This window comes from Trachypithecus francoisi, unplaced genomic scaffold (assembly GCF_009764315.1).
Source record: "Trachypithecus francoisi isolate TF-2019V2 unplaced genomic scaffold, Tfra_2.0 Lachesis_group20, whole genome shotgun sequence".
NCBI lineage: Eukaryota > Metazoa > Chordata > Mammalia > Primates > Cercopithecidae > Trachypithecus > Trachypithecus francoisi.
The window spans coordinates 54,203,913-54,229,897 of record NW_022681466.1 but is presented as its reverse complement, the minus strand read 5'-3'; the positions used below and the strand labels follow the sequence as shown (position 1 = coordinate 54,229,897).

Below are 25,985 nucleotides of genomic sequence, written 5' to 3'. Positions count from 1 at the left end.
CCAACCTGCATTAGTTGAAGCATAAGAATGAAGTCTGTAATTGCTGAATGAATGGATAAAATGAAAAGAATTCATCTTCTTATAATATTTAGACACAACCCTCATAGATAACATTTGTTTGTTTATGAAGCAGAAAGGCAAGGCTCAAGTCCCAGTTTTGCCATCTAATGACTTTTATGACTGTGGGAAATGTATTTGAATTCTTTAAATGTTGGTGTCATTATCTTTAAAGTGAACACCCATGATGGAAATATTCTATATCTTTAATGATGATAGTGGGGGTCGGGGGGGTCACACAGATGTCTTTTAAGACTCCTCAAACTGACACTTTTTTTCTTTTTTGAGATAGGGTCTCACTCCTGCTGCCCAGGCTGGCTGGAGTAGTGACCTGATCACAGTTCACTGCAGCCTTAACTTCCTGGGCTCAGGTGATCCTCCCACCTCAGCCTCCCAAGTAGCTGGGACTACATGTATGCGCCACAACACCCAGTTAATTTTTTGTATTTTTTTGTGCTTTTAGTAGAGACGGGCTTTTACTTTGTTGCCCAAGCTGGTTTCAAACTCCTGGACTTGAGCAATCTGCCTGCCTTGGCCTTGCAAAGTGCTAGAATTATAGGCATGAGCCACAGCGCCCGGCCCTCAAACTGGACACTTAGTCCTCTTTTTATTCTTTCAAGAGTTCTTTAAGGTTGATTTTAAAAACGGAACATTCACTGCATAGAATCAATGTAGAGACTGATGAGATAATACCTTAAAAACCTAACAGAGTACCTTGTAATTGACAATAAAGATTAACTAAGTGGTAAATTAGTAAGTTTAAAATAAATTAGCAAATAAGGAGGGTGGCTAGAGGCCTAGAATTCACTCTAAACCACCTCTAGACCCAACTTTTGGAAGCTGTTGGCCAATAGGATAACACACATACGCACACACCCTTCCCACCTATATCCCACTGCATGGACTCTCCATCAGCCGCTGCCGCTGCCTGGGCTGCCCTTCCTGTTGCCACCCCTCCCCGCCAGTGCCTCTCTCAAGACATGGTGAGGCATCTTGTCCTCTCTGAAATCTAGACCTGGGTGGATGGGTTGGGCCGGGCTTCCTCTGTGCTCCCACTGGAGACCTAGGTAGCTTTCTGCAGGGGCCGTCTGCCTGTTTAATACCTCCCTTCCTCCCACCGCCTACCCACCTAAGATTGGGAACTTCTTGAGGCAAAGTGCAACGTATTCATCTTTACATCCTCAGAGCCCAGTGTGACCCACGTTTGTGCTCGATCAATCCACGGTGAGGCAGGAAGTCTCCACCCTGTGTCTCCCCTCACCCTTCTAGGGCCGTGGCTGGGGCGGGGTCCCGGGTGAGCGGGCTGACCTCTGGCCGCCGTGAGGATGCGGGCGCGGTGCACGCCCAGGCGGACGCCGCAGTCCTCCAGCAGCTGCTGCTCAGACACGCGGTGCAGCAGGGAGCGGTCCAGGCCGCAGCTGACCAGGCCGTAGGTGTACTGGCGGAAGCGCGGGTCCAGGCTGCCCAGCCAGTCCGCCAGGTTGCTGCGGTCGCACGTAGAATAGTTGGCGAAGGTCCTGAGCTCGGTGAGCTCCCTAAAGAACCTGCACCCCACGGAGGAGAAGACGCTGAGGTCCAGACTCAGATGGGCTGTGGACCGAGGGGGCGCTTATTTAGACCTAGCTGGGGTCCGGCGGACAGGAGGCTCCGTACCTCTTGCGGGTGATGCCAGATTTCATGCCCAGGTCGGTCTGGAGTTCCTCCTCCGTGAGCCGCAGAAGCAGGTCGCCATCCACCTGCTGCTCCTGGGAGAGGAGTCGGATGTCAGGAAGGGCTCCGCTACTTAGCCCTTGGACCTCGAGCACAAGATGCAAGGGAAGGAACTGGAGATGGCGTGGAGGAGGCGGACGGGACCTAGGTCAGAGCCGAGTAACCCCAAGGGTGGCTGCGTACAGGCTCCCCACCCCTAAAAGCCACCCCAGCGCCACAGGAGTGCGAGGCCGGGAGGGAACACAGTCTCTGTGCACAGGGCGCCCGCTCTGACTTGGGGGAGGTGCACCCCCCACGACTCTACCCGGAAGCTCTCGCAGTACTTGGAGAAGCCAATCTGCTGCAGCCACGTCTGGACCTCGGCCTCCTTCCAGCTGGGCACGGAGGGCAGGATGGGCCGTGGCACCTCCTCGCCCAGCAGGCGCAGCGCGCGCTTGGCCAGCGCCGACTTAGTGCCATTGGTAGAGTAGGAAACCAGGCGTTTCAGGCTCTGGATAGCGCCGATGTCGCTGAATACCTAGGGAGGGAGTGGGGAGAGGGCTCTAGGTTCCACCAGCTCTCCAGGTGCCCCAACACATGCCCAGTCCCTCTCCTTGTCTCTTCTCACAACCCAAAGTCTCTCCATCTGCCCTGGCCCCGCCTTCAGCCACTAAGTCATGGGGTCTTGCGGATTCCCCCTCCTGAAGTTCTCTCAATTCTTGACCAGGTCCTGACTCTGGATGGGTTGGGGGCGGAGGGGCGGGATCCCTCCTTCATATCCTTCTTATAGCATCTACAGGCCCTGGAATAAAGTTGAGCTCTCAGCATGGCCCTAGGCAGGGCACAGTGCAGCTGCCCATCACTCCCAGTTCACCTCACCTTCCACCAACTTACACTTCATACACACACACACACACACACACATGCACTCACATTCCAAGGCTTTCACACCTCTGGGTCTTGGCCCACTATGTTTCCAAATCCTTAGTTCTTCCAGCCTGCTTGTGGGAATCCTCCCAATCCACGGAAATCCTACTCATCCACCAGAATCCAAATCGATTAGCACCTCCTTCATGCAGCCTGCTTTGATTTCCCCACATCCTGGCCCACAACTCCAATGAGGGCTCATATACCACACTCTGAATGCCACTGTCACTGGTTGACAATGCAACTTCCACTGGAGTATAAGCTGAGGACATGTCTTAGTCACTACTGGAACCCTGTATCTGACACAATGAAGGACACAGAGTGGGACTCAAGATGTCTTTGTTGAACTGGACTCACTTGGCCTCGATGGGAAAGGGGTGACAGGCTGGTGATCCTGATTGCTGCCCAGATCCAATCCTTGGGGTCCTCACTCCCTACTTCCTTTAAGACCCTTCTCCCTAAGCAGAATGATCTGCCTTGTAGAGCAAGTCCTCCCTGACCCAGCTCTGGAGAGCAGAGAGAAGAATCAGAAGTTCCTAGAACACTGGATGTTGAAAGAGGCTCCAGAGACCCCCCCTAACATAGCAGTCTCCTTTTTTTTTTTCTTTTTTGAGACGGAGCCTTGCTCTGTAGCCCAGGCTAGAGTGCAGTGGTGTGATTCTGGCTCACTGCAACCTCTGCCTCACAGGTTCATGTGATTCTTCTGCCTCAGCCTCCCGAGTAGCTGGGATTACAGGTACCTGCCACCACGCCCAGCTCATTTTTGTATTTTTAGTAGAGACAGAGTTTCACCATGTTGTCCAGGCTGGTCTCGAACTCTGACCTCAAGTGATCCACCTGCCTCGGCCTCCCAAAGTGTTGGGATTACAGGCATGAACCACGTCATCCAACCAGCAGTCTCCTTTTTATCTGTAGGCAAACACATGATGGGTGACAATCATCTGTAAGATACACACCTTTGAGCACCCCCCGATGACAGCTGGAGTACAGACAAGGTGGGCCATGGGGTATGCACCACATCCCTGTGCACCAGCTATCACCAACCTCCAAGGCTCCACAGAAAAATGCAAAGAAGAGTGACATTGTAGGGAGAATCTTCAACCTGTAATATTTTAAAAACAAAGCCCAGCTGGGGATGTGGTGCGTGCTTGTAGTCCCAGCTACTTGGGAGGCTGAGGCAGACAGGATCACTTGGAGCCTGAGAGTTTGATGCCAGCCTAGGCAATATAGTAGAACTCTGTTTCCAAAAAGTACAATCCACAAACTTTCGGTGCTAAAACTATCATTATCCCACATCCAGGGTAAGAACTGCTGCTGTGGTCCAATTTATTGAATTTTCCACAAGATAAAAATGAGGCCCAGATAGAGGCCCAGAGAGGGGAAGCCAGGTGCTCAAGGTCACACAGCAAGTTAAAGCAGTGGGCAAAGGTCACTGGTAGATTAGATCCTGGACATGAGGACCCCTTGGGACTCCGGTGGGGGTTATCTGGCTGACACACTGATGTCCTGTCCCAAGTCCCAAGCCTCTGTCTCTAGCAGCCATCTTCCCAGACTCCAGACTCAAAAGGCTAAACTACCCATGGAAGCTCCCCAGCTGGGCACCTCTCAAGCATCTCAAACTCCACATGTCCTGCAGAAGTCACTTTCTTCCCTTCCCCACTCCACTTGTCTGTCACCCAGTTCACCTTATTCATTGCCTATGTTCAGGGCCAGGAGTCATCCTCAGCTGCTCTCTCTCCTTCTCCCAGCCACCAAGTGCTAACTCCATCTCTTAAACAACTCTTGAATCTGCTCTCTGCCACTGGCATCGCTGTCTCCCCCTTCTCCCAACGCCCACCCCTTCAAGTCATACATAGTCTTTTATTGGGTTGCCTTGCCTCCACCCTCACCCTTGCCAAGCCCCTTTCCACACAGCACCTAGGATGATCTTTGTAAAACACAAGTGTTCCCTTGCTTAAAAACTTCTTAGCGTCTTCCTCTTGCCCCCAAACCCAAGTCCAAACGTTGGGTCTTGCCTTCAAGGTCAAAATGACTGCCCCCCCACTTTGTCTTGCTTCACCTAATTCTGATGTGTATTTCAAGACCCGGTTGAATGTGACTTCCTCTGGGAAACCTTCCCAAAGGCTCTCTAACCCCTGATCCACCCAACCCCACATCTGCACCCACCTTGGTCTTGCCTTGCAGGCTCTTGATGGCAGCCTCCGCGCAGAGATAGAAAGCCCCGATGCACTGCGCCTCCAAGCGGTTAGAGTCGAGCAATGGCACAAGGCGCTGCAGGTCGTCGGGCCCGCGGCCCTGGCTTGTGTCGCTGGCGTCCACCAGACAGCGGGCGAAGCGGCCAGGGTCCAGCGAGGCCACAAGCGGCTCCACGAGCGCCAGCGTGCCAGAGCGTTCCACCTCGCGCTCCACCTCCTTGTTAGTCGCCAACACCGCTACTGCGAGGCAGGCGTGCAGCCGAAGCAGCTCGTCCTCCTTGGAGAAGGCGAGCGGGAAGAGCCACTCGGCTGCGCGCTTCTCCACCATGCGCCGCTGCACCGCCTGGCCCCCATGCAGCGCGCAGTTGCCCAGCGCCAGCGCGCAGTGGCGCAGTAGCGCGGGGTCCGTGCGGCGGCACCAATACAGCACCGCGTCCAGGCCGCCGGCCGCCACCAGCTTCTGGCACGTCTCCTCGGAGTGCTTGAACATGTGCTCCAAGATGCCTGCCACGCTCCGCGCCAGCTCTACGGGTTCGCGCTCCTTCGCCAGGTTCAGGATCACGCCCAGCCCAATGCGCGCCACGCGGTCCCTGCCCAGTGAAAGTGGAAGGGAACGGTGGAATTGCCGCAGCTTGGGGAGCTTGGCTTGCCCGTTTGGGGCCTGGTCACTAACCCTCTCTGGGCCTCATTGGCCTCATATAGGGGATAGCATTCCCCTCCTTCCCCTCCCTGCTCCCTACCGTCACCTCCTCCCCTGGGAGGACCCCACTTCTCGGATTCTAAGGGTGCTCTATCCTGGCCACAGCCACTCTCCCCCTCATTCCTCCCCTTGAGAGGCAGTATGTGTGGTGGCTGAGCCTCAGCTCAGGAGCAGATCCCCTGGGTCCTGGTTTCTTCTCAGCCCGTTTTCTAACTGGGATAAAAGAGACCTTTGGGCAGCTTCCTTTATCTCTCTACTTTGCTTTCCTTATCTCATAAATAGAAAATACAAATACTTGTCTCATAGGATTATTATCAGGACTAATGAGATAAGCCATATAGAGTGCTTGGCACAATGCCTGGCACATGGTAAAAACTCAACAAATATTAACTTGTCCTAATTTGAAGTGTCACTTGAAGCACACCACTCTTAGCCTTGCCTTTTCCTCACTCCATGGCCCATGACTGGAGCACATGTATTCATTCATTCAACAGATGTTTCCTGAGGACCTCCCCTGGGCCAGGCACTGCACTATGGGCTGAGGTTTAACTGAGACTGGCTGGAGCTTATCCTCAGAGCGATGGAGGAGGACATAGACAAGAAAACAATGAGTGAACCAGATCATAGTGATAGGGCCTTGGCGCTAGCAAAACAGGATGATGTAATGGAGTGTGCCTGGAGGAGGGGTATGTGTGAAGAGGTGACATCTGAGAGCTTAATGTGGAGAAATCCCTGCATGCAAATATCTGGGAGGAGCATAACAGGTAGAGAGAGGAGCAAGCATGAAGGCCTGAGGGCAGAGGAGCTGATGTGTTTGAGAATAGAAAGAATGCCAGAGGTATTGCAATGTCTAAAACCAACAAGGGAAAATATAAAACCAGGCTGGGCAAGGTGGCTCATGCCTGTAGAGTGCTTGGCACAATGCCTGGCACATGGAGGCCAAGGTAGGAGGTTCACTTGAGACCAGCCTGGACAACAAAGTGAGACCCTGTATCAAAAGAAAAGAAAAAAGAAAAAAAAAAAAAAGAGAGAGAGAGAGACAGAAAGAAAACAAAAAGAAAAGAAAAAAAAAATCAATGAGGGGTTTATATGTAGAATATATCAGCAAATATTCAAATCAAGAAGAAAAAGGCAATACATTCAAAAGAAAATGGGCAAAGGACATAAACAGGCAATTGACAAGAGGAAATCCAAAATTTGAACAGCCAAATAAACAGATGCTCTAACTCATTAGTAATTAGAGAAACGAAAATTAAAACAATAGCTATCACTACCTGAAATGTTCTTTAACAAAATCCTCTTCATGGTTCATCATTCCAATGTCTGCTCAAATGTTACTTCCTTCCAGTCATCCAATCTAAAGGCTTTTCCCCATCACTTTCTAATTCATTACCCTATTTTATTGTCTTCAGGGCATTTAATATCTGATATTATATTAATAGTCTACTTGTTTGTTGTTTCTATAGAGCAGAAACCTTATCTGTCATTTTCTTTCTTAAAATGATCTAAATGGAGAAAATTACCCTTTCCTAGAGTTTCTTCACCTAAATCATTTTATTTTATTTCAAAGGTCATTTCCACTCTCCTTTGTCCCTGACCACGCTCCACACACATACCTTAAATAAAATGTTCACTGGCAGAAAACAAACAAACAGAAAACCAGCTACCACTTTACACCTGTTAGATGGGCAAAATCAGAAGCTGAACAATACAACCAACCTTTCCCAAAGAGATTATCATACAGATAGACAAGAGCACTTAGACAAGGGTGTTCACTGCAGTGTCATTTGTAGTGTGAGGAAGTTGGAGGCAATCAGTAGCAAGCCTGGGGAGAGTCAGGTAACATGGGCAGGTGCCCACTCTGTAGGATTTGCGGGGAGGTCCAAGTGACTGAGCGGGTGATAACACAGCAACATGAACCAGGACAACATAGCCTGGGAAACGTAGCAAACCCCTATCTCTACGAAATCAAAAAATTAGCCAGGTATGGTGGCACAGGCCTGTAGTCCCAGCTACCTGAGAGGCTGAGGCAGGATGATAGTTTGAGCCCAGTAGGTTGAGGCTACAGTGAGTCATGATTGGGCCACTGCACTCCAGCCTGGGCATCAGAGCGAGACCCTGTCTCAACAAACAAAACAAACAAACAAAAAAAACCAAAAGAAAATCCCCAACAAAACCCAATACTGAGTGGGAAAAAGAAAGAAATAGAATGTGCTACATGACAGCACCATTTATATACATTAAAAATACATGTACACAAAACCAAGAATAAAGAATTAAAGATTTTAGCAGAACACAGATAGAAAGATACACGTTAGGCCAGGAGCGGTGGCTCAAGCCTGTAATCCCAGCACTTTGGGAGGCCGAGACGGACGGATCACGAGGTCAGGAGATCGAGACCATCCTGGCTAACACGGTGAAATCCTGTCTCCACTAAAAAAAAATACAAAAAACTAGCCGGGCGAGGTGGCGGGCGCCTGTAGTCCCAGCTACTCGGGAGGCTGAGGCAGAAGAATGGCATAAACCTGGGAGGCGGAGCTTGCAGTGAGCCGAGATCCGGCCACTGCACTCCAGCCTGGGCGACAGAGCGAGACTCTGTCTCAAAAAAAAAAAAAAAAAAAAAGAAAGATACACGTTAGATATACTGAATGTTCCCTATGGAGTAAGGGCAAGAGAATAGTGGCAGCACTAGTCAGGAGGAGAAGGAGAGATTGCATTTCAGGCACAGGTATATGCAAAGAGTTGGAGGTGCTGGAGAGCCGGTGCACTTGGGGAGCTGCCCACACTTTCATGGCTGAGGCAGAAAATTCAAGGGGAGAGTGAAAAGAGATTGGATCTGGGGGCCTTTTGAGGCACCTCAAGGCATTTGTATTCTATTTTGATGTCAAAGAGAAGCCACTGCAGGGAGGAGAGTGGCCTGGCCATGTTTGGGTTTTAGAAAATTCAGTCTGGCTATGGTGGAGAGGACAGATAAAACAGAGAGAACTTGGAGGCCCGCTGAGCAGGTGGGAGAGTTGCCACATCCTGGTAGAGCTTCAGGCTTCCTGCCTTACTGACCTCCACAAATTATGTCCTCCACAGATGGCTGGGCACAGTGGCTCATGCCTGTAATGCCAGCACTTTGGGAGGCCGAGGCAGGTGGATCACTTGAGGTCAGGAGTTTGAGACCAGCCTGGCCAACGTGGCAAAACCCCATCTCTACTAAAATTACAAAAATTACCCAGGTGTAGTGGTGTGCGCTTGTAATCCCAGCTACTCAGGAGGCCGAGGCAGGAGAATCACTTGAACCCAGGAGGCAGAGGTTGCAGTGAGCTGAGGCTGCCCCAGTGCTCTACAGCCTGGGTGACATAGTGAGACTCTGTCCAAAAAAAAAAAAAAGGTGATGTCCTCCACAGGTGACATTACTGCCAAAGAGATTGAGGCCCAGCCGGCAACAGAGTCCTTGCCCAGAGGGCACCACAGTGACCATAGTGCATGTGATTTTGTGTCCACTGCAGAACCTAGCTGAGTCTGGAACATGCCATAAGGCCGGCACAGATTTGCTGAGTTGACCCCACAGCTTCTCGGCAGCCTATCTTCAAAGAAACAGATGGGTCCTAATTATTCACAGAGGCCGCTGGAACTACAGTTATTTCTTCCTCTTGTATTTTTTTTTTTTTTTTTAATTTGAGATGGGGTCTCACTTTGTCACCCGGGGTGGAGTGCAGTGGCATGATCACAGCTCACTGCAGCCTTGGCCATCTAGGTTCAATTGATCCTCCCAACTCAGTCACCTGAGTAGCTGGGACTACAGGCATGTACCACCATGTCTGGCTGATTTTTATTTTGTTTTGTTTTATTTTACTTTGTAGGATTGTTTTACTTTGACAGGATCCCATTATGTTGCCCAGGCTGGTCTCAAACTCCCAGGATTGCTGGGCTCAAGCAATCCTCCCACTTTGGCCTCCCAAAGCACTGGGAACACAGGCGTGAGCCACCTCGCCTGGCCCAGTTATTCCTTTTACCAGTGAGAAAACCAAAACTCAGAGAGGTTACATGACATGCCCAGAGTCACACAACTTCTGAGAGGCACAGCTGAGATTTGAACCCAGATCTGCCTGTCTCCAGAGTTCAAGATCCTTCACCTTCACTCTGCATTTCCAGACATCTGACTACATAAATGCCTAGAATATAAGAGCCAGGATGTGCTTAAGAAATATATAATGTGGCCAGGCATGGTGGCTCACGCCTGTAATTCCAACACTTTGGGAGGCCGAGGTGGGCAGATCACTTGAGGTCAGGAGTTCGAGACCAGCCTGGCCAACATGGTGAAACTCCATCTCTATTAAAAATACAAAAACTAACTGGGCGTGGTAGCAGGCGCCTGTAATCCCAGCTACTCGGGAGGCTGAGGCATGAGAATCACTTGAGCTTGTGAGGCAGAGGTTGCAGTGAGCCAAGATCGTGCCACTGCAATCCAGCCTGGGTGACAGAGGGAGACTCCATCTCAAAAAATAAAAAACAGGCCGGGCGCAGTGGCTCACGCCTGTAATCCCAGCACTTTGGGAGGCCGAGACAGGCGGATCACGAGGTCAGGAGATCGAGACCATCCCATCCCGGCTCACATAGTGAAACCCCCTCTCTACTAAAAATACTAAAACTAGCCGGGCGTGGTGGTGGGCGCCTGTAGTCCCAGATACTCGGGAGGCTGAGGCAGGAGAATGGCGTGAACCCGGGAGGCGGAGCTTGCAGTGAGCCGAGATCGTGCCACTGCACTCCAGCCTGGGTGACAGAGCGAGACTCCATCTAAAAAAAATAAATAAATAAATAAATAAAATAAAATAAAATAAAAAACAAAAAAAAAATAGAAAATTATTTAATCTGGCTGAATGCAGTGGCTCATGTCTGTAATTCCAGTACTTTGGGAGCCCAAGGCAGTAGGATTGCTTGAGTCCCAGAGTTTGAGACCAGCCTGGGCAACATAGCAAGACCCAGTTTCTACAAAAAACAAAAAAGATAAGAAAGAAATTGTCTAATCCAACACCCTTATTTTCTTTTCTTTCTTTCTTTTGTTTTCTTTTTTCTTTCTTTCTTTTTTTTTTTTTTTGATAGGATCTCACTCTGTCACCTAGGCTGGAGTGCAGTGGCATGATCTCAGCTCGCTGCAACCTCCACCTCCTGGGTTCAACTGATTCTCATGTCTCAGCCTCCCAAGTAGCTGGGATTACGGGAATGTACCACCACGCCTGGCTCATTTTTTTTTTTTTTTTGTATTTTTAGTAGAGACAGAGTTTTACCATGTTGGCCAGGCAGTCTCGAACTCCTGACCTCAAACGATTTGCCTGCCTTGGCCTCCCAAAGTGTCGAGATTACAGGTGTGAGCCACCGCACCCGGCCAGCCAACACCCTCATATTCGGAGGACTTACCTAAGGCCCAGTGAAGGGAAGGACTTGCTCAGGAACATGTCAATTCAGAGCCAGGACTTTATTTTGAGTCTCCTGATGCCCCAGCCCTCACCTTTCCCTATGAACCTGGCACCTTTACAGAGTGGAACTGTGCTGCACTCTTGTGATAACTACTCACCCAGCTCCCAGTTCTTCTGTGGTCTGAGAGGCTGTGGGTCTGGTGAAATGGGCATATATTTTAGAATTACACAGGTCTGGATTCAAATTCCAGCTCCAAAGAAGGGGAAGATTGTATATATATATTGCAAACATGTCTATATAATATACATGCAAATGCCTGTATATGCAAAGACTCTCTCTGGAAGGATATACAAGAAACTTCTTACAGTGATTTATCTCCAGAGAGGGGGTCTGGTTGAGAAGAACTTTTTTTAAACAATTTTAATTTAATTTTTAAAAATTGAGACAGGGCTCTCACTATGTTGCCCAGGTTGGTCTCAATCAAACTCCTGGGCTCAAGCAATCCTCCTGCCTCAGCCTCCTAAAGTTCTGAGATTACAGGCATGAGCCACCATGCCTGACGAGAAGAACTTTTAACTATATACCTTTTTTGTGCTTTTCCACTTTTTTGAATTTGTATGCAATGGCTTTCATTATTTTTTTTTTTTTTAGATGGAGTCTCGCTCTTGCCCAGGCTGGAGTGCAGTGGCATGATCTCGGCTCACTGCAACCTCCACCTCCTTGGTTCAAACAATTCCCCTGCTTCAACTTCCTGAGTAGCTAGGATTACAGGTGCACATCATCACACCTGGCTAATTTTTTTTGTATTTTTAGTAGAGACGGGGCTTCATCATGTTGGCCAGACTGGTCTCGAACTCCTGACCTCAGGCAATCCAACCGCCTGGGCCTCCCAAAGTGCTGGGATTACAGGCATGAGACACTGCTCCCGGCAGCCTTTCTGTGATTTTAAAAACCTGTCTCCTCCATTTATTCATTGTATATTCCTGGTAAAGCCATTTAACTACTCTGAGGATAGCTTCATTAAGATCCCCTGAAGGGGGTGGACTGTGAATATAGAGGGCTAGCAGTCATATGGGGTCCTCACTGGGTGTGGTGGGGCCAGATTTGAAGAACCATATTCTGTTGGACTTCTGGTAGTTGGAAGTCAGGAAAACTGTGACCTAAGCTCCTTGACAATGGGTGCAATAACATCCTGAGAAGAAAGCAAGAGGGAAGTGGCAAAAAGGGGTGGGTGCACTGATGGAAGAGTTTTTTTTTTTTTTTTTGGACAAGGTCTGGCTCTGTCGCTGAGGCTGGAATGCAGTGGCATGATCTCAGCTCATTGTGACCTCTGCCTCCTGGGCTCAAGCCATCCTCCCACCTCAGCCTCCTGAGTAGCTGGGACTACAGGTGCATGCCATCATGTCTGGCTAATTTGTATATTTTTTGTAAAGATGGGTTTTTGCCATGTTGCCCCGGCTGATCTTGAACTCCTGGTCTCAAGCGATCCACCCACTGAAAGGCATGAGCCACCATGCTTGCCCAGAAGAGCCTTCTTTGAGATGAGGAAGTGGGGGCTTGGTTGGTGAAGGAGAAAAAAGTTTCATAAGCAAATTCTCAGTGTGGCACTCCCCTTCTCTTCCTTCCAGCCCCATTCTCATGCAGCCTACAGGGGGTGCAGGGATACTGCCCTTCTTTTTTCTTTTGAGATGGAGTCTCACTCTGTTGCCAAGGCTGGAGGGCAGTGGCGCATCTCAGCTCACTGCAGCCTCTGCCCCCCGAGTTCCAGCAATTCTCCTGCCTCAGCCTTCAGAGTAGCTGGGGTTACAGGCACACACCACGCACCATCATGCTTGGCTAATTTTTGTGTTTCACCTGACCTCAGGTGATCTGCCTGCCTTGGCCTCCCAAAGTGCTAGGATTACAGGCGAGAGCCACCGCACCACTGCACCTGGTCAGGACAGTGCCTTTTTTTTTTTTTTTTGAGATGGAGCCTTGCTCTGTCACCCATTGCTCTGTCACCCAGGGTGGGGTGGAGTGCAATGGCACGATCTCAGCTCCCTGCAACCTCCACCTCCCGGGTTCAAGCGATTCTTCTGCCTCAGTCTCCCCAGTAGTTGGGATTACAGATGCCCACGCTAATTTTTGTATTTTTTAGTAGAGACGGAGTTTCACCATGTTGGTCAGGCTGGTCTTGAGCTCCTGACCTCAGGTGATCCACCCGTCTGGGCCTCCCAAAGTGCTGGGATTACAGGCGTGAGCCAAGGCGCCGGGCGGGGACCCTGCTTTTCTTTGGAGGTATTGTGATAGCAACCAGCCACGTTGTGCTCTGTCCTTGGTCCTGAAGATACCAGCGTGATGTTTCTTGGGACCAGCGACACTGGTTAGTGACTCTTCTCTCAGTAACTCTGAACCAGGTGAGAATTGTCATTTTTAACCTTGAAATATAGCAGTACTGTTTGCATCTTGCAGCCCTCCTCTCCTTGGGGTGCTGGCTGTACTCACTCTCCAGGGATTGTAGTTATAGCTACCTGACTCCATATCGCAAGCCTGCAGGGCACACCTACGAGTCTCGACCCCACCACACCCAGTGAGCACATACATATTTTATTTGCTACCCCCTCCAAATTCATGGCCTATCCCCATCATGGCATCGGATGTCAGATGGGAGGTTAATGGCTTGCCAAATAAGCAGAACCCTATCTTGGTTTCCCAACCTAAATTGCTTAATTCATGCATTTTTGACAGTTGTGTCATTTCCAGCAATCACAAGGTATTTTTTTTCTTTTTGAAAATGGCAAGGAAAACACCCCCAACCCACTCCCTTCACACTTGTGAGAGCTGCATGAGCTGAAAGTGACTCTTCCAAAAACGCTTCTAAGCTTGAGAAGCTCGAGACTTCAGCATGAGACTGGAGTGTGACAGCTTGGTCTACTCTGGCATCAGAAGGGAGGGAAAGTGAGTCCTTGGAGGTCTTCATACTCCAGGAGAGATCCCAAGAGACATGCAAGAGTGGCAATGAGGCCTCTGTTTGACCCTCTTGCAGCATCTTGGTGCTAAGTGGGGTGGAGGGAGAGAACACACACTCTGCCTGGTCCCTGCCGGGCTCCACACCCCGGTGTCCTCTTCCCCCACCCATGCCTCTCAGCAGAAAACTGTTTCCCATCAGGAGCCGCAGAATGAGATCATATCTGGCCTGTTACAAGAACCAGAATGACTGATGGAGCATAAGTTGGATTGGGGCGGCAAGAAGGGAGTAAGCAGCCTCAGGCCAGCACACATTGCAGCCTGGGGAGGAGGGAAAGGAGAGTTCTCCCTCCCTCTTTTCTGAGCATTGTGTTTCCCTTCTTCTCCCATTGGGAGGGGGATGGGATGATGGGGAAAGAAGGTGTCCTAGAAGGGAACCCAAGCCGGTGGGCAGGAGAGCTGTGGGCTTGGGGGGCGGGGGAGAGGAAGAATTGGCAATAGTATGCCATCTCCATCCATAGAGCCAGGGACGGACTCCTGTCCTCTAACTCCATTCCTCACTCCACTAGCCCTGGGAGCAAATCTTAGTTCACTGTGACCCACTGGGCAAGTCACTAAACTTTCCTAAGCCTCAGTTTCCTTATCTGTGAAACGGACAGGCTGATTCTAACAGAGATGTAGTGCAGGCAGGCAGAGAGGTGAGGGAGGCAAAGGCACGGCGCGAGGCACACGGGAACCCAGGCGCTTGACCGTCCACACCACGCGGCGCTCTCCCAACCCCGGCCCGGCGCGCTCACCGGTTCTCAGCCACCAAGATCTGCTCCAGCAGGCGCGCGGCCTGCACACGCGTCTCCAGCTCCGGCGCCTGCAGCAGCCGCAACAGCAGGTCGAGGCCGCCGTCCAGGCGGATGGCGTCGCACAGACCCTGGGCTACCTCGCGGCCCACGGCCGGCAGCAGCCAGGCCTCCTCCACCAGTTGGAAGACCTCGGCCAGGCCGGCGCCCACGGCCCGCGCGCCGCCCGCCTGCTTCAGCGCGGACAAGGCCTGCTGCAGCTCCGGCAGCGCGCGCTCCAGGGCGTCCTGCACCTCGGTGCCTGCCCCCGGCGATACTTCGCGGGGCCCGCGGCCGCCCGCAGCCCACCATGGGCCCGTGCCACCGCCCCCATCCGGCCCCGGCACCGCCAGCCGCTCGGCGCCCGGCCGTGGGCCCGACATGGCGAAGAAGCGACACAGCTTGTAGGCGGAGAGGAGCAGCGTCAGGACCATGGGCGCGGGGGCGCGGGGGACATCCCCGGCCTGGAGGCGGGGGCTGCGCGGAGAGACCCCGGTTTTGGGAAAAGAGGGACCCGAGAGGGGTCGGGGGAAGAAGATGGAGGGGGACGAATAGAGAGAAGGGTACCAGGCAAGGGTGCAGGTCAGAAGTTTGAAGGAGGAGTGAGGGCAGGATCGGGGGCGCAGCGGTTGGCAAAGGTGATGCAGGCCAAGATGCAGGGAGTGGGCGAAAGGATAGAGCGAGGAGGAGAGGGATGGCTCCGGACGCCGGAGGGTAGAGCAGGCGGCGGCTGGAACAAAGCGTGGCCCGGGCAGGGGCTCGGCTGAGCTGGGAGATGCTCGGCAGCAGCCACGCCCCGGAACCGCAGCGGACCCGGGGCCGATGCCCCGCCTCTGGGTCCAGCGGGGCTCCTCCAGCCTCCTGCGCAGCCCCACCCCCAAGTCGTCCCCAGCCACGCCCACGCCCCTGGCCAGCCTTCCCTAGCCCCTCAGTCGCAGCCGCCTCCTCCTGCGCTGGACTTGGAGGAAGGGTGTCGAAAATGAGATGACGGTCTCCGTTCTCCAACCCCTCTTCCCCGCCCCGCGTGACACCGGTACGTGGGAGCAACACCGCTGCGTGCCCCCTCCCTACTAAGTGGTTAAAACAATCATCATAACTCTTAAGGCCCTTTTATGCCTGTTTCTCAGCGAAACCTCACAACATGCCTCTGGGGGTGGGAATCGGTGTTCCATTCCACAGCTGACTCCACTGAAGCCCATGAGGAAGAGATTGGCCAAAATCACAGTCCCCTCTGATTACAGAACAGAAAAATCAGCTAAAATCTCAGGATCACTTTTTTTCAGGTGATGGGAGGATTTCAGAAGCTCTGTGGACACCTGAAATTGGGCACAAAATCAGGTGTTTCATGCCAGTGGGCATTTTCCAGGTAGAGGGATCATATTTCTCTTGAGAGTCTAAAAGTGTGTTGAACAAGCCCACTCTACAGATGGGAAGACTGAGGCTGGGGACAGGGAGTGGCCTGCTCAGAAAAGACTCAGAAATCAAATCTAGTTCAGTGGGTTGATATTTACCCAAATTTCCAGCCTGGGGAGATTGATGCACCCAAGAGAAGAACCCAGAAATGAAACTTTGTTCTTTTATGCTAAAAAAGAAAATTCCCCAGAGTGCTTACAAACTCTCCTCCCACTCCCTTTTTCCTGCCCTAAATAAACAATGGCGAATGAGCACCCAGCCAGGGATGTGTCTGATCAAACAATCATGGATCAATAGCCATGTTTGGAGAAGGAATTTGTGACTGCTCCAGCTACTGGGCATTTTGTCTGTTCCAGTTCATGTAATCTCCCAACACCCCATGAGGAAAGGCTTTGTTAATCCCATTTTACTGAAACTGAACTAAGACTCAGAGAGATAAAGCTATTGCCCAATGAGCCTTCTTTCTGCCCTCCAGATCCGCGGTGCTAATTCCCCTTCTGATGACCTAATGATTCTGAGCTTGGCAAAGGTCTTATCTCCCAGCTCTCCCAGGCCCAGGGTTCCAGGAATGTGACCTTTGCTGCAGCAGCCGCTGGAGGGGGCAGAGGGGATGGGCTGGAGGTTGAGCAAACAGAGCAGCAGAAAAGGCAGTTCCTCTTCTTCAGTCCCCTCCCTCCCTGTCTCTGCCTCTCCCTCCCTTCCTCAGGCATCAGAGCGGAGACTTCAGGGAGATCAGAGCCCAGCTTGCCAGGCACTGAGCTAGAAGTCCTGCCATGGCACCCCTGAGACCCCTTCTCATGCTGGCCCTGCTGGCATGGGTTGCTGTGGCCGACCAAGGTACAGGGGGGTGTTGGTGGCCATCTGGGTCAACGTAGGGAGGGCGAGGGTGGCCTGGGCTTGGCGGCACCGACTGACACCCCTTCCTCAAAGAGTCATGCAAGGGCCGCTGCACTGAGGGCTTCAACGCTGACAAGAAGTGCCAGTGTGATGAGCTCTGCTCTTACTACCAGAGCTGCTGCACAGACTATACGGCTGAGTGCAAGCCCCAAGGTGTGTTCAGAGCCCAGGTGGGTGGGCTGGGGTGCCCCTTGCAGCTGGAGACTCACTACCATCCACTCTCTGCAGTGACTCGTGGGGATGTGTTCACTATGCCAGAGGATGAGTATGTGGTCTATGATGATGGTGAGGAGAAGAACAATGCCACCATCCGTGAACAGCCGGAGGGCTCCTCCCTGAGCCCTGACCTCCAGGCCCAGCGCGAAGGGAATCCTGAGCAGGCAACTGTTCTGAACCCTGAGGAAGAATCCCCTGCACCTGAGGTGGGCACCCCTAAGCCTGAGGGGATGGACTCAAGGCCCGAGACCCTTCATCCAGAGACCCCTGAGCTCCCAGCAAAGGAGGAGCTATGCAGTGGGAAACCCTTCGACGCCTTCACCGACCTCAAGAACGGTTCCCTCTTTGCCTTCCGAGGTGAATCCAGGGCAGGTATTGGGGATGGGGGTCTGCCAGGAGCGTCCCTGCTCTCACACCAACTCCTCCACTCTAGGGCAGTACTGCTATGAACTGGATGAAAAGGCAGTGAGGCCTGGGTACCCCAAGCTCATCCGAGATGTCTGGGGCATCGAGGGCCCCATTGATGCCGCCTTCACCCGCATCAACTGTCAGGGGAAGACCTACCTCTTCAAGGTGCAGCGGCTGTGGGCCAGGGTAGAAAGCATCTAGGGAGGGTTTGAGAGCTATTGCTCCCAGGGACAGGGTGGACAGGGAGGCTGGACCCAGGGCGCTGCAGGACCTGGTGGGGGCTCTTTGAGCACAGGGCAGCCCCAAGACTCCAGGTCCTGGGCAGTGAACCTGGACCTGGGAACGGCTGCCTTAGGGCAAGAGACTCTGCCTCTGTGCCCAGCCAGCAGCCTCCATACCCCTTTTCATTTTCCCCACCTCTTAGGGTAGTCAGTACTGGCGCTTTGAGGATGGTGTCCTGGACCCTGATTACCCCCGAAATATCTCTGATGGCTTCGATGGCATCCCAGACAATGTGGACGCAGCCTTGGCCCTCCCTGCCCATAGCTACAGTGGCCGGGAGCGGGTCTACTTCTTCAAGGGTACTCAGGGGGTGGGTGGGAGACTGAGCAGGCAGTGGAGCAGTCTTGGATTCCTTTCACACTTCACTGGGGACAGGCCTCAGCATGTGCCCACCCCCTACCCCCACCTCATGCTGGGAGATCCTAACTTCAACAGCCTCTGGGATCTCCAGTCTTGCTCTGGCCCAGCCCCCCTAATGCCCACCACCCTGCTCCCCAGGGAAACAATACTGGGAGTACCAGTTCCAGCACCAGCCCAGTCAGGAGGAGTGTGAAGGCAGCTCCCTGTCGGCTGTGTTTGAGCACTTTGCCGTGATGCAGCGGGACAGCTGGGAGGACATCTTTGAGCTTCTTTTCTGGGGCAGAACCTCTGGTATGCAGAGAGGGCAAGTCTTTCTTCTCCCTCAAAAGGGCTGAAACCCCTGGGTAGTGGTAAAGCCAGGTTGGCTGGAGGGGGCTGTGGTTGTGGAGCTATCGATCAAAGTCTATTTGCTCAGGCCAGACTTTGCTTCTGTTGACCTTTTGGGGGAAGCTCGGGTCTATATGACCCCACACCTTGGACTTTGCCTAGCACAGCTGAGGGCACAGCCAGCAGAGGGAGGGGATATGGCTGAGGAGTTTAGGGGGTCTGGGGTCTAGACACCAGTGATATGGTGGAGGGAGCACAGAGGGAAGGGCATTGGACTGAGAACCAAAGGCCTGGCTCTGCCACTCGCTGCTGTGTGTCTTTGGGCAAGGTGCAGCAGATGAACTCTAATGACCCTGCTGGAGGGGGCAAGATTCGGACCCCCAAGACCTCTCATTCACCCCTTCCCTGCCACAGCTGGTATGAGACAGCCCCAGTTCATCAGCCGGGACTGGCATGGTGTGCCAGAGCAAGTGGACGCAGCCATGGCTGGCCGCATCTACGTCTCAGGCATGGCACCCCGCCCCTCCTTGGCCAAGAAGCAAAAGTTTAGGCGTCGCAACCGCAAAGGCTACCGTTCACGCCGAGGCCACAGCCGTGGCCGCAACCAGAACTCCCGCCGGCCATCCCGCGCCACGTGGCTGTCCTTGTTCTCCAGTGAGGAGAGTAACTTGGGAGCCAACAACTATGATGACTACAGGATGGACTGGCTTGTGCCTGCCACCTGTGAACCCATCCAGAGTGTCTTCTTCTTCTCTGGAGGTAGGAGCCCTTGCCACCCCTGAAGCTGGTCTAGCTTGGGTTTTCCTTGCTGTCCCTGGTCCATAAGGGCTGAATACAGCCCGCAGGTAGTGACCACAGAAAGCCAGGCCAGAAGTCCTTAGCTGCATCGTGGATGTTCACTTTCCCTTCTGAGACTTTCTTAAGGGAAGAGTGGGCAGCGCCAGGCTGGGCCTCACGCACCCTCTGTTTTCCTCTCTTCCAGACAAGTACTACCGAGTCAACCTTCGCACACGGCGAGTGGACGCTGTGGAACCTCCCTACCCACGCTCCATCGCCCAGTACTGGCTGGGCTGCCCAGCTCCTGGCCATCTGTAGGAGGCAGAGCCCACGAGGCTGGGCCCGCTGTAGCTCCCTCCTCCAATCTCCTTCCCCCAGCCCAATAAAGGTCACTTAGCCCTGAGTTTAAGACTACTGTCCTGACTGGGGTGGACATATCCCTGCCTGGGTAAAGGAGAGGAAGCTGGGCTGTCAGAATGGGTTGGTGAAGCGGACAGAGAAGGGCCTCGCTGTGTTCAACCCATGTTGGGCTCAGGGCCTCTCTGTGAACCGAAGTTTGGGACTGGGGAAGGCCTCCTGAGAGCTACCCTTCCTCTTGAGCTAAGCAACCCCCAGCAACCCACCAGCAGCTAAGCAGGCACCTCTGATGGTGACAGAGTTACCAGGCCAGCCTCCCTCGGTGAGGCTTGCTTTGCCCCTTGGAGTTGACTAGGGTCTTGGAGGAGAGAGAAGGGGCAAGAGGTGGTGGGGTTCCGGCTCAGCTTTTTTGTCCATCCTCATCTGAAATCATAGTAGCTCCGGCTCCTGAGCACTTGGGGAACCAGTCACTGTGCTTCCCCAAACCCACCCCTAAAGTGAGCCTTTCTTGAGGTCTCTGTCTAGGGTCTAGGATGGGGAGCAGCAAGACCAGGAGAGATAGTGAAGGGGAGAAACTGAAAGGAAATTCAAAAGCACACAGTTCTCGTGGAAAAGTGGCCCAGGAGCCCAGGAGTTTGAGGCTGCAGTGAGCTATTATTGTACCACTGCACTCCAACCTGGGCAATAGAGTGAGACTCTGTCTCTAAAAACAGAACAAAACAAAAAAAGGAAGGAATTTTTGGCTGAGCATGGTGGCTCATGCCTGTAATTCGAGCACTTTGGGAAGCCAAGGTGGGAGGATTGCTGGAACCCAGAAGTTGGAGACCAGCCTAGGCAATATAGCAAGACACCATCTCTACAAAAAGTAAATAAGTTAGCTGGGCAACTTATGGGTGGTGTGTGCCTGTAGTCCCAGCTACTTAAGAGGCTGAGGTGGGAGGATTGCTTGAGCCTGGGAGGTTGAGGCTGCAGTGAGCAGAAATCACACCACTGTACTCCAGCCTGGGCAACAGAGTGAGAAAAATAAAATTTAGGCCAGGCACGGTGGCTCACGCCTGTAATCCCAGCACTTTGGGAAGCCAAGGTGGGTGGATCATGAGGTTAGGAGTTCAAGACCAGCCTGGCCAACATGGTGAAACCCCGTCTCTACTAAAAATACAAAAACATTAGCCAGGTGTGGTGGCGGGCGCCTGTAATCCCAGCTACTCTGGAGGAAGAGGCAGGAGAATTGCTTGAACCCAGGAGGTGGAGGTTGCAGTAAGCCAAGATCATGCCACTGCACTCCAGGCTGGGTGACAAAGCAAGACTCCATCTTGGAAAAAAAAAAAAAAAAGAAACAAACTTTTAAAAATTTAAGGAAAAGTGGTTCAGAATATGCCCAAGGAAGAGAATACTATACACATAAACATCTTTATCATCTTTCTTAGAACCCCTCAACTGCACCTGTGGAACCTCCTCTGGTTCCAGGTTCCGAACCCCAGGAAGTCCATCTGGCTCTTGAGGGGCCAGAGAGAGAAAGGGTTGGATGCAGGCAAAGTTCTAAAGCAGACCTGAGGGCAACCTGGTGACGACATCTGTTCCCCAGTCCTGCTGACAGCAGCTGGCTCCCATTCATCTTGTCACCTTACCATCCTTCTCATCCTGTCCCACTTCACCAGCCCAGTCCCCAGTTGTAGGAGAGGTCTCCACCCCCTCTCTCCTGAAGGCAGCCAGGTTCAGAGCACTAAGGGCTCCAGAAGGGGCAGCCAGTGCCTGGGAGCACTGGAGAGATGGTTTTCTTTGGCTTCCTGGAAGGACCCCTGGGAGGATTTTCATGAAGTATAGGATTTCAGGTACAGACTGCCAGAGTTTGAGGTTTGAGGAGGGATGCTGGGTCCAGCTTCCTTTGTGAGGCCCTGGAGGGGCAGGGGTACACAATTTGCCCCACCCATACCCTCATAAGCCCACCCAGCCTCCAGGGTTCCCCACCGAGACTTCTCTGCTTTGCTTGAGCTGGACTCTAAACCTCTCCCCTCCTGGAGGTGGAGCCAGCCACCCTTAGCAGGATAAAACCCAAATGGAGGGGTCTGGTGTGGGCACAGCCCTGGCATGGCCCTCTGGCACCTTACCCTTTGCCAGCTCCATGGCCAGCCCTGTGGATGCATCCTCAGCAGGTGATCTGATGGGGGAAGTGTGGGCAGGGTGAGGACGTAGGGCACGGTGGGATGAGGGAAGGTTGAAGAGGGTTGGGAGTAGGGACTTCAGGGTTGATTGAGGGCTTTGAGGCTGAGTAGAGGCTCTTTCAGCAAGTCCCGGCTGGACCCCCACCGTGGCCCGCAGACGGTGGCAGTGGGTTGGGTTCCCACCAGAGAAAGTGGACCACCTTCAGCAAAGGGCAGCTGCTGGAGCTGGAGAGGGCGTTTGCAGCATGGCCCTACCCCGACATCAGCACCCATGAGCACCTGGCCCAGGTCACTCGCCTTCTTGAGGCCAAGATACAGGTGAGCTGCGACCCCTTCTCACACAGCCATCATCTGGGCTTGGCCCACAGCCCCTTCGCTGGGTAGCCTGCCTTCAGGTTATTTCCCCTGTCCCTGGGTGGAGGGGATGCTGGGGCCAGAATAGACTCCTTCTTCTTCCCTAGCAGGTGTGGTTCCAGAACCGCCAGACCAAAAGAATCAAGAACAGGAAGTCAAGAAGTCTAAGCCCCGGGCCTGAGTCCCCCCAGAGCTCCTGTTCTCTTCCAGACACCTTCCAGCAGCCCTGGGATCCCCAAATACCAGGCCAACCTCCACCCTCCAGCGGCACACCTCAGTGTACCTCAGTGTGTCAATACACCTCCTGTCCAGCTCCTGGCTTAGGTCCAGGGCAGGGCTGGGAAGGGACTAAAGCTGTAGCCCCACGGGGACCAGCTGGGGCTTCAGAGGTCCACCCTTTCTTAGAGCCAGCTACTCCCCAGACTTCACTAGGCAGCCTGTCTGACCTCATCTAAGCCTCGGCCATTGTCACCAATGTGGACCACGCCTAGTCTTGGTCCAGAACTTACAAGACCCCTCCTCTGACTCCTGTAGCCCACCCTGCCCCTCCTGGGACTGAACACATCAGAAGTGGATCCCCCGGCCCCACCTTTTATGCAAAGGAGTTCCCTATCGGAAAGGAATTTAGCTCAGGCATCCCTCCCTTCCAATGGCCGCCAGGCCAGCCTAGATGCAGGTCCTATGCAGACTGGGGCCTAGCTCCTGCCACCCCACACCTGACCCCTTTGGGGCATATGCTCATGGTTGTGGCAGGAGGTACCTTCAGAAGGATGAGATGAGGGCCATGTTTTCCTCCACTCTTGCCAGTCCTGGTCCCCAGTTCTCACCAGCTGATGACCTCCTCCCTCCGAAGGGGCAGACTCCTGTCTCCTGAGGTCTCTCCAGGCCATTACCTTGCTAACTGCTAAGTGAGGTAGGAGAGAATGCTGCTCCTCATCTAGACTGCTGGAGTCACCTTCTTTATGGGTCAGGGCCACCTCTCCTGACCGTCGACCACCTGGACAAATTAATCAGAACTATGGATATGAAGAGGGAGTGGCATTAAAGTAATAAAGCAAAGACAGGAAGTTGGGGCTTATGTTGATTTAATTTTCACAAAGATCAGATTGGCTGCCCTCTGACGTGGGGCCGTAGAGACAACCTGACAGATATGGGATGAGGCGGGTGCAGCAGCATTGGGTTTTGGTATCACCGTCATCGGTAATACCAACTAATCTCCAAATAAAACCCAAACTCTGTACCTTAATCTGGATTGCTGTGCTCTGCAAATGAATGGGGACGAGGGCCGTTTGCCATGGAAATTTATCTCCATCACCTAATCCCAAAATGGGGCCAGGTTCCACACAGATTCTTGGTGGAAGGTATTACCCAGGCTTCTGCTGGGATTAGAGGGATAGTTAATTGAAGGGTATAAGGCTCTGACTGACAAGACCCTGGGGGAGATGAGCGCCTCTGCTGGCAGCCCCTGCTCCTGGTCCCACTGAGTCTAGGACATTCCAGTTACCTCCACCTCCGGAGCTGCTCTGCCTTGGAGAGAAAAACATGGTATCTGTGGTCTGCACTGGATTCAAATCCTGACTCTGCTATGTAACCGTGGTAACTCTGGAACTCTATGTGACTAAAAAATGGGGATACTTGTTTGCTCTCTGTTTGAGGTATAAGAAATAATGTAGGTAAAGGGCTTTACATGGTGTGTGACACATTGTAAAAACTCAGTAAATCCTAGTTTCCTCTCCAGACAGGCCCTAAGAAACTGGGAAGGCCCCAAACTTTTTGTTCTTCCTACCTCCTGCCAAGCAGTCCCTGGAACCAGAGTGCATTAGAGAAAGCATGGCATAGTTGAGGCAGGACTGGCTAGAAGAGAGAGATCCCTTCGACATACTGAGAACTGGAGGACAGGGCATTTGGTTCTCCTCTCCCCCTGCCCCCTGCTTTTTTACTGAGACAAGGTCTCACTCTGTCATCCAGGCTAGAGTGCAATAGCATGAGCTTGGCTTACTCAGCTTACTGCAACCTCTGCCTCCTGGGCTCAAGGGATCCTCCCACCTTAGCCTCCTGAGTAGCTGGGACTACAGGCGTGTGCTACCATGTCAGCTAATGTTTGAATTTTTTTGTAGAGATGGGAATTGGCTTTCGCCATGTTGCCCAGGCTGGTCTTGAACTCCTGAGCTCAAGCAATCCTCCTACCTTGGTCTCCCAAAGTGCTAGGATTACAGGCACGTACCACTACGCCTGGCTAATTTTTTTGTATTTTTAGTAAAGATGGGGTTTCACTATGTTGGCCATGCTGGTCTTGAACTCCCAACCTCAAGTGATCCACCCGCCTCAGCCTCCCAAAATGCTAGGATTACAGGTGTTAGCCACCTCACCTGGCCCAGTGTAGCTTTTTAACACAAATTTTATATAGTTCAGGTTACTGGAAACACTGCAAAGTGCCACCTAGTTTGTCTTCTCACAGCTGACACTTCTTCCAACTAACAGAAACTGGCAAACATTGTAGAGGAAGTGTCCACTGAGCAAATGAGTATATAATTTATTGAAACAGAAAAGTGCTTTGGAAAAAAAAAAAAGAGAGAACAGGAGTACATACAGTGAACCAAAAAGAGTGTACCATGAGGAGCAGACCCTGAACAGTTAGAACTATTAGAACTATGGAAATCGCTGTGCTTTGTGTTGTCACAGGAGTTAAAATAGAAATACCTTGGATACAATAAATATTTACTGGATAAATAACTAAGCCTGATACCCTTTTCAGTGCGTTATACAGACCCTATCATCACACCACTTATCTAAGTTCTCAGAAGTTAAACATTACAAGACTTCAGGACAACATAGCCGTCTTCGGCTCCATTTAACAGAGGAAGGACCACAGCCGGTCATTTGCTCTCCATGAGTCTGTCTTATCTTCTGGAAAAGGGGCCTAATACCATTTCCTTTTGCAAAAAGGTAGCTGCCTTGCTTCCAGTTTTGCCATCCTACATCAACCCATCTTTTTCTTATTTGATGTCTCTGATCAGCTCCTCTTCCAGCACAAACTGGACAAAGGGGATCCTTTCTGTTTTTTTGGAGGCTTCTGAACTCAATTACAGGTCTGCATTAAAAATGTCTAGAGAAAGCTGGTGATCAGTTTGTACATATGAACAAGTTCAAGGCAGTATGGTCTATTCTGGGAAGGCCTGGATTCCATCTGCTCCTGAAGGAAAAACCCTAGTCCCAGCAGTGTCTAGAATGGACTGGAGAAGGCAGATGGGTACCGGATTCAGGAAGACGTACTGATAGACCAAGACCAGTTCTTGCCGTTTTAAAGATGTGTTATCTCAATCTCCTCCAATGCTCCCTCTGGAAATTCACAGAACACAGGGCTCCCCACAGAAACAGCAGCTGGCCTGGGCTGGTCTTCTGACTAACTGGAGCTGAATACAAAAAGTCTGATGGGTTGACTGAGTCGGTGACTGGCAATTGGAGCCTGAAGCCCAAGTCTTCTCTAGACTTGAAGATGAAGCACCAGTTACAGTTCTCCCAGCTCGCCTTCCATTGCCCGCACCATGACATACAGCTCAGCCAGACCCACCACCGAGGCGACGATCAATGCAGCTAGCACCCGCTGGAGATGGGGAGAACCAGGCTTAAGGGATGCAGGCCAACACTCAGCTCTGTACCCGAGCACCTTAAATGAGGA

The 25,985-nt window shown here is 52.2% G+C and overlaps 4 protein-coding genes across 6 annotated transcripts in view; 2 read left to right on the top strand and 2 right to left on the bottom strand.

The window, feature by feature from the left end:
- SARM1 (sterile alpha and TIR motif containing 1) overlaps positions 1-23,266 on the bottom strand; it is a 34,157-nt gene extending 10,891 nt beyond the window's left edge. The window contains exons 1-6 of the mRNA XM_033184368.1: positions 23,067-23,266; positions 14,718-16,069; positions 4,840-5,458; positions 2,072-2,284; positions 1,711-1,802; positions 1,366-1,601 (exon numbers count right to left, since the gene is read on the bottom strand). Coding sequence (XP_033040259.1) covers positions 1,366-1,601; positions 1,711-1,802; positions 2,072-2,284; positions 4,840-5,458; positions 14,718-15,187 — 1,630 coding nt within the window. The 5' untranslated portion in view covers positions 15,188-16,069; positions 23,067-23,266. The remainder of the gene's footprint in view (positions 1-1,365; positions 1,602-1,710; positions 1,803-2,071; positions 2,285-4,839; positions 5,459-14,717; positions 16,070-23,066) is intronic.
- On the top strand, positions 16,327-19,842 carry VTN (vitronectin). Its single transcript, XM_033184369.1, has 8 exons — positions 16,327-17,003; positions 17,097-17,216; positions 17,292-17,636; positions 17,713-17,852; positions 18,112-18,268; positions 18,468-18,620; positions 19,071-19,415; positions 19,639-19,842. Exons 1-8 carry the CDS (start codon positions 16,940-16,942, stop codon positions 19,749-19,751), a joined length of 1,437 nt encoding a protein of 478 aa, XP_033040260.1. The 5' UTR covers positions 16,327-16,939; the 3' UTR covers positions 19,752-19,842.
- Positions 21,847-22,797, top strand: SEBOX (SEBOX homeobox). The gene is given in 3 exon segments (XM_033185283.1): positions 21,847-21,943; positions 22,110-22,270; positions 22,417-22,797. Coding segments are annotated over 3 exon segments (639 nt in total).
- A 108-nt stretch (positions 23,267-23,374) lies between the features above and the next one.
- Positions 23,375-25,985, bottom strand: part of TMEM199 (transmembrane protein 199) — a 6,014-nt gene continuing 3,403 nt past the window's right edge. Inside the window, exon 6 of one of the 3 annotated variants that reach the window (XM_033184379.1) lies at positions 23,375-25,973. In XM_033184379.1, the coding sequence (XP_033040270.1) occupies positions 25,815-25,973 (159 nt within the window). In that variant the 3' untranslated portion in view covers positions 23,375-25,814. The remainder of the gene's footprint in view (positions 25,974-25,985) is intronic. The other 2 variants (XM_033184380.1, XM_033184381.1) reach the window with 2 other exon arrangements.

Coding starts and splice junctions, on each gene's coding strand:
- VTN (XM_033184369.1), top strand. CDS start 16,940: ATGGCACCCCTGAGACCCCTTCTCATGCTGGCCCTGCTGGCATGGGTT. Junction 17,004..17,096: donor GGTTGCTGTGGCCGACCAAG/GTACAGGGGGGT, acceptor CCTTCCTCAAAG/AGTCATGCAAGGGCCGCTGC. Junction 19,416..19,638: donor TGTCTTCTTCTTCTCTGGAG/GTAGGAGCCCTT, acceptor CCTCTCTTCCAG/ACAAGTACTACCGAGTCAAC.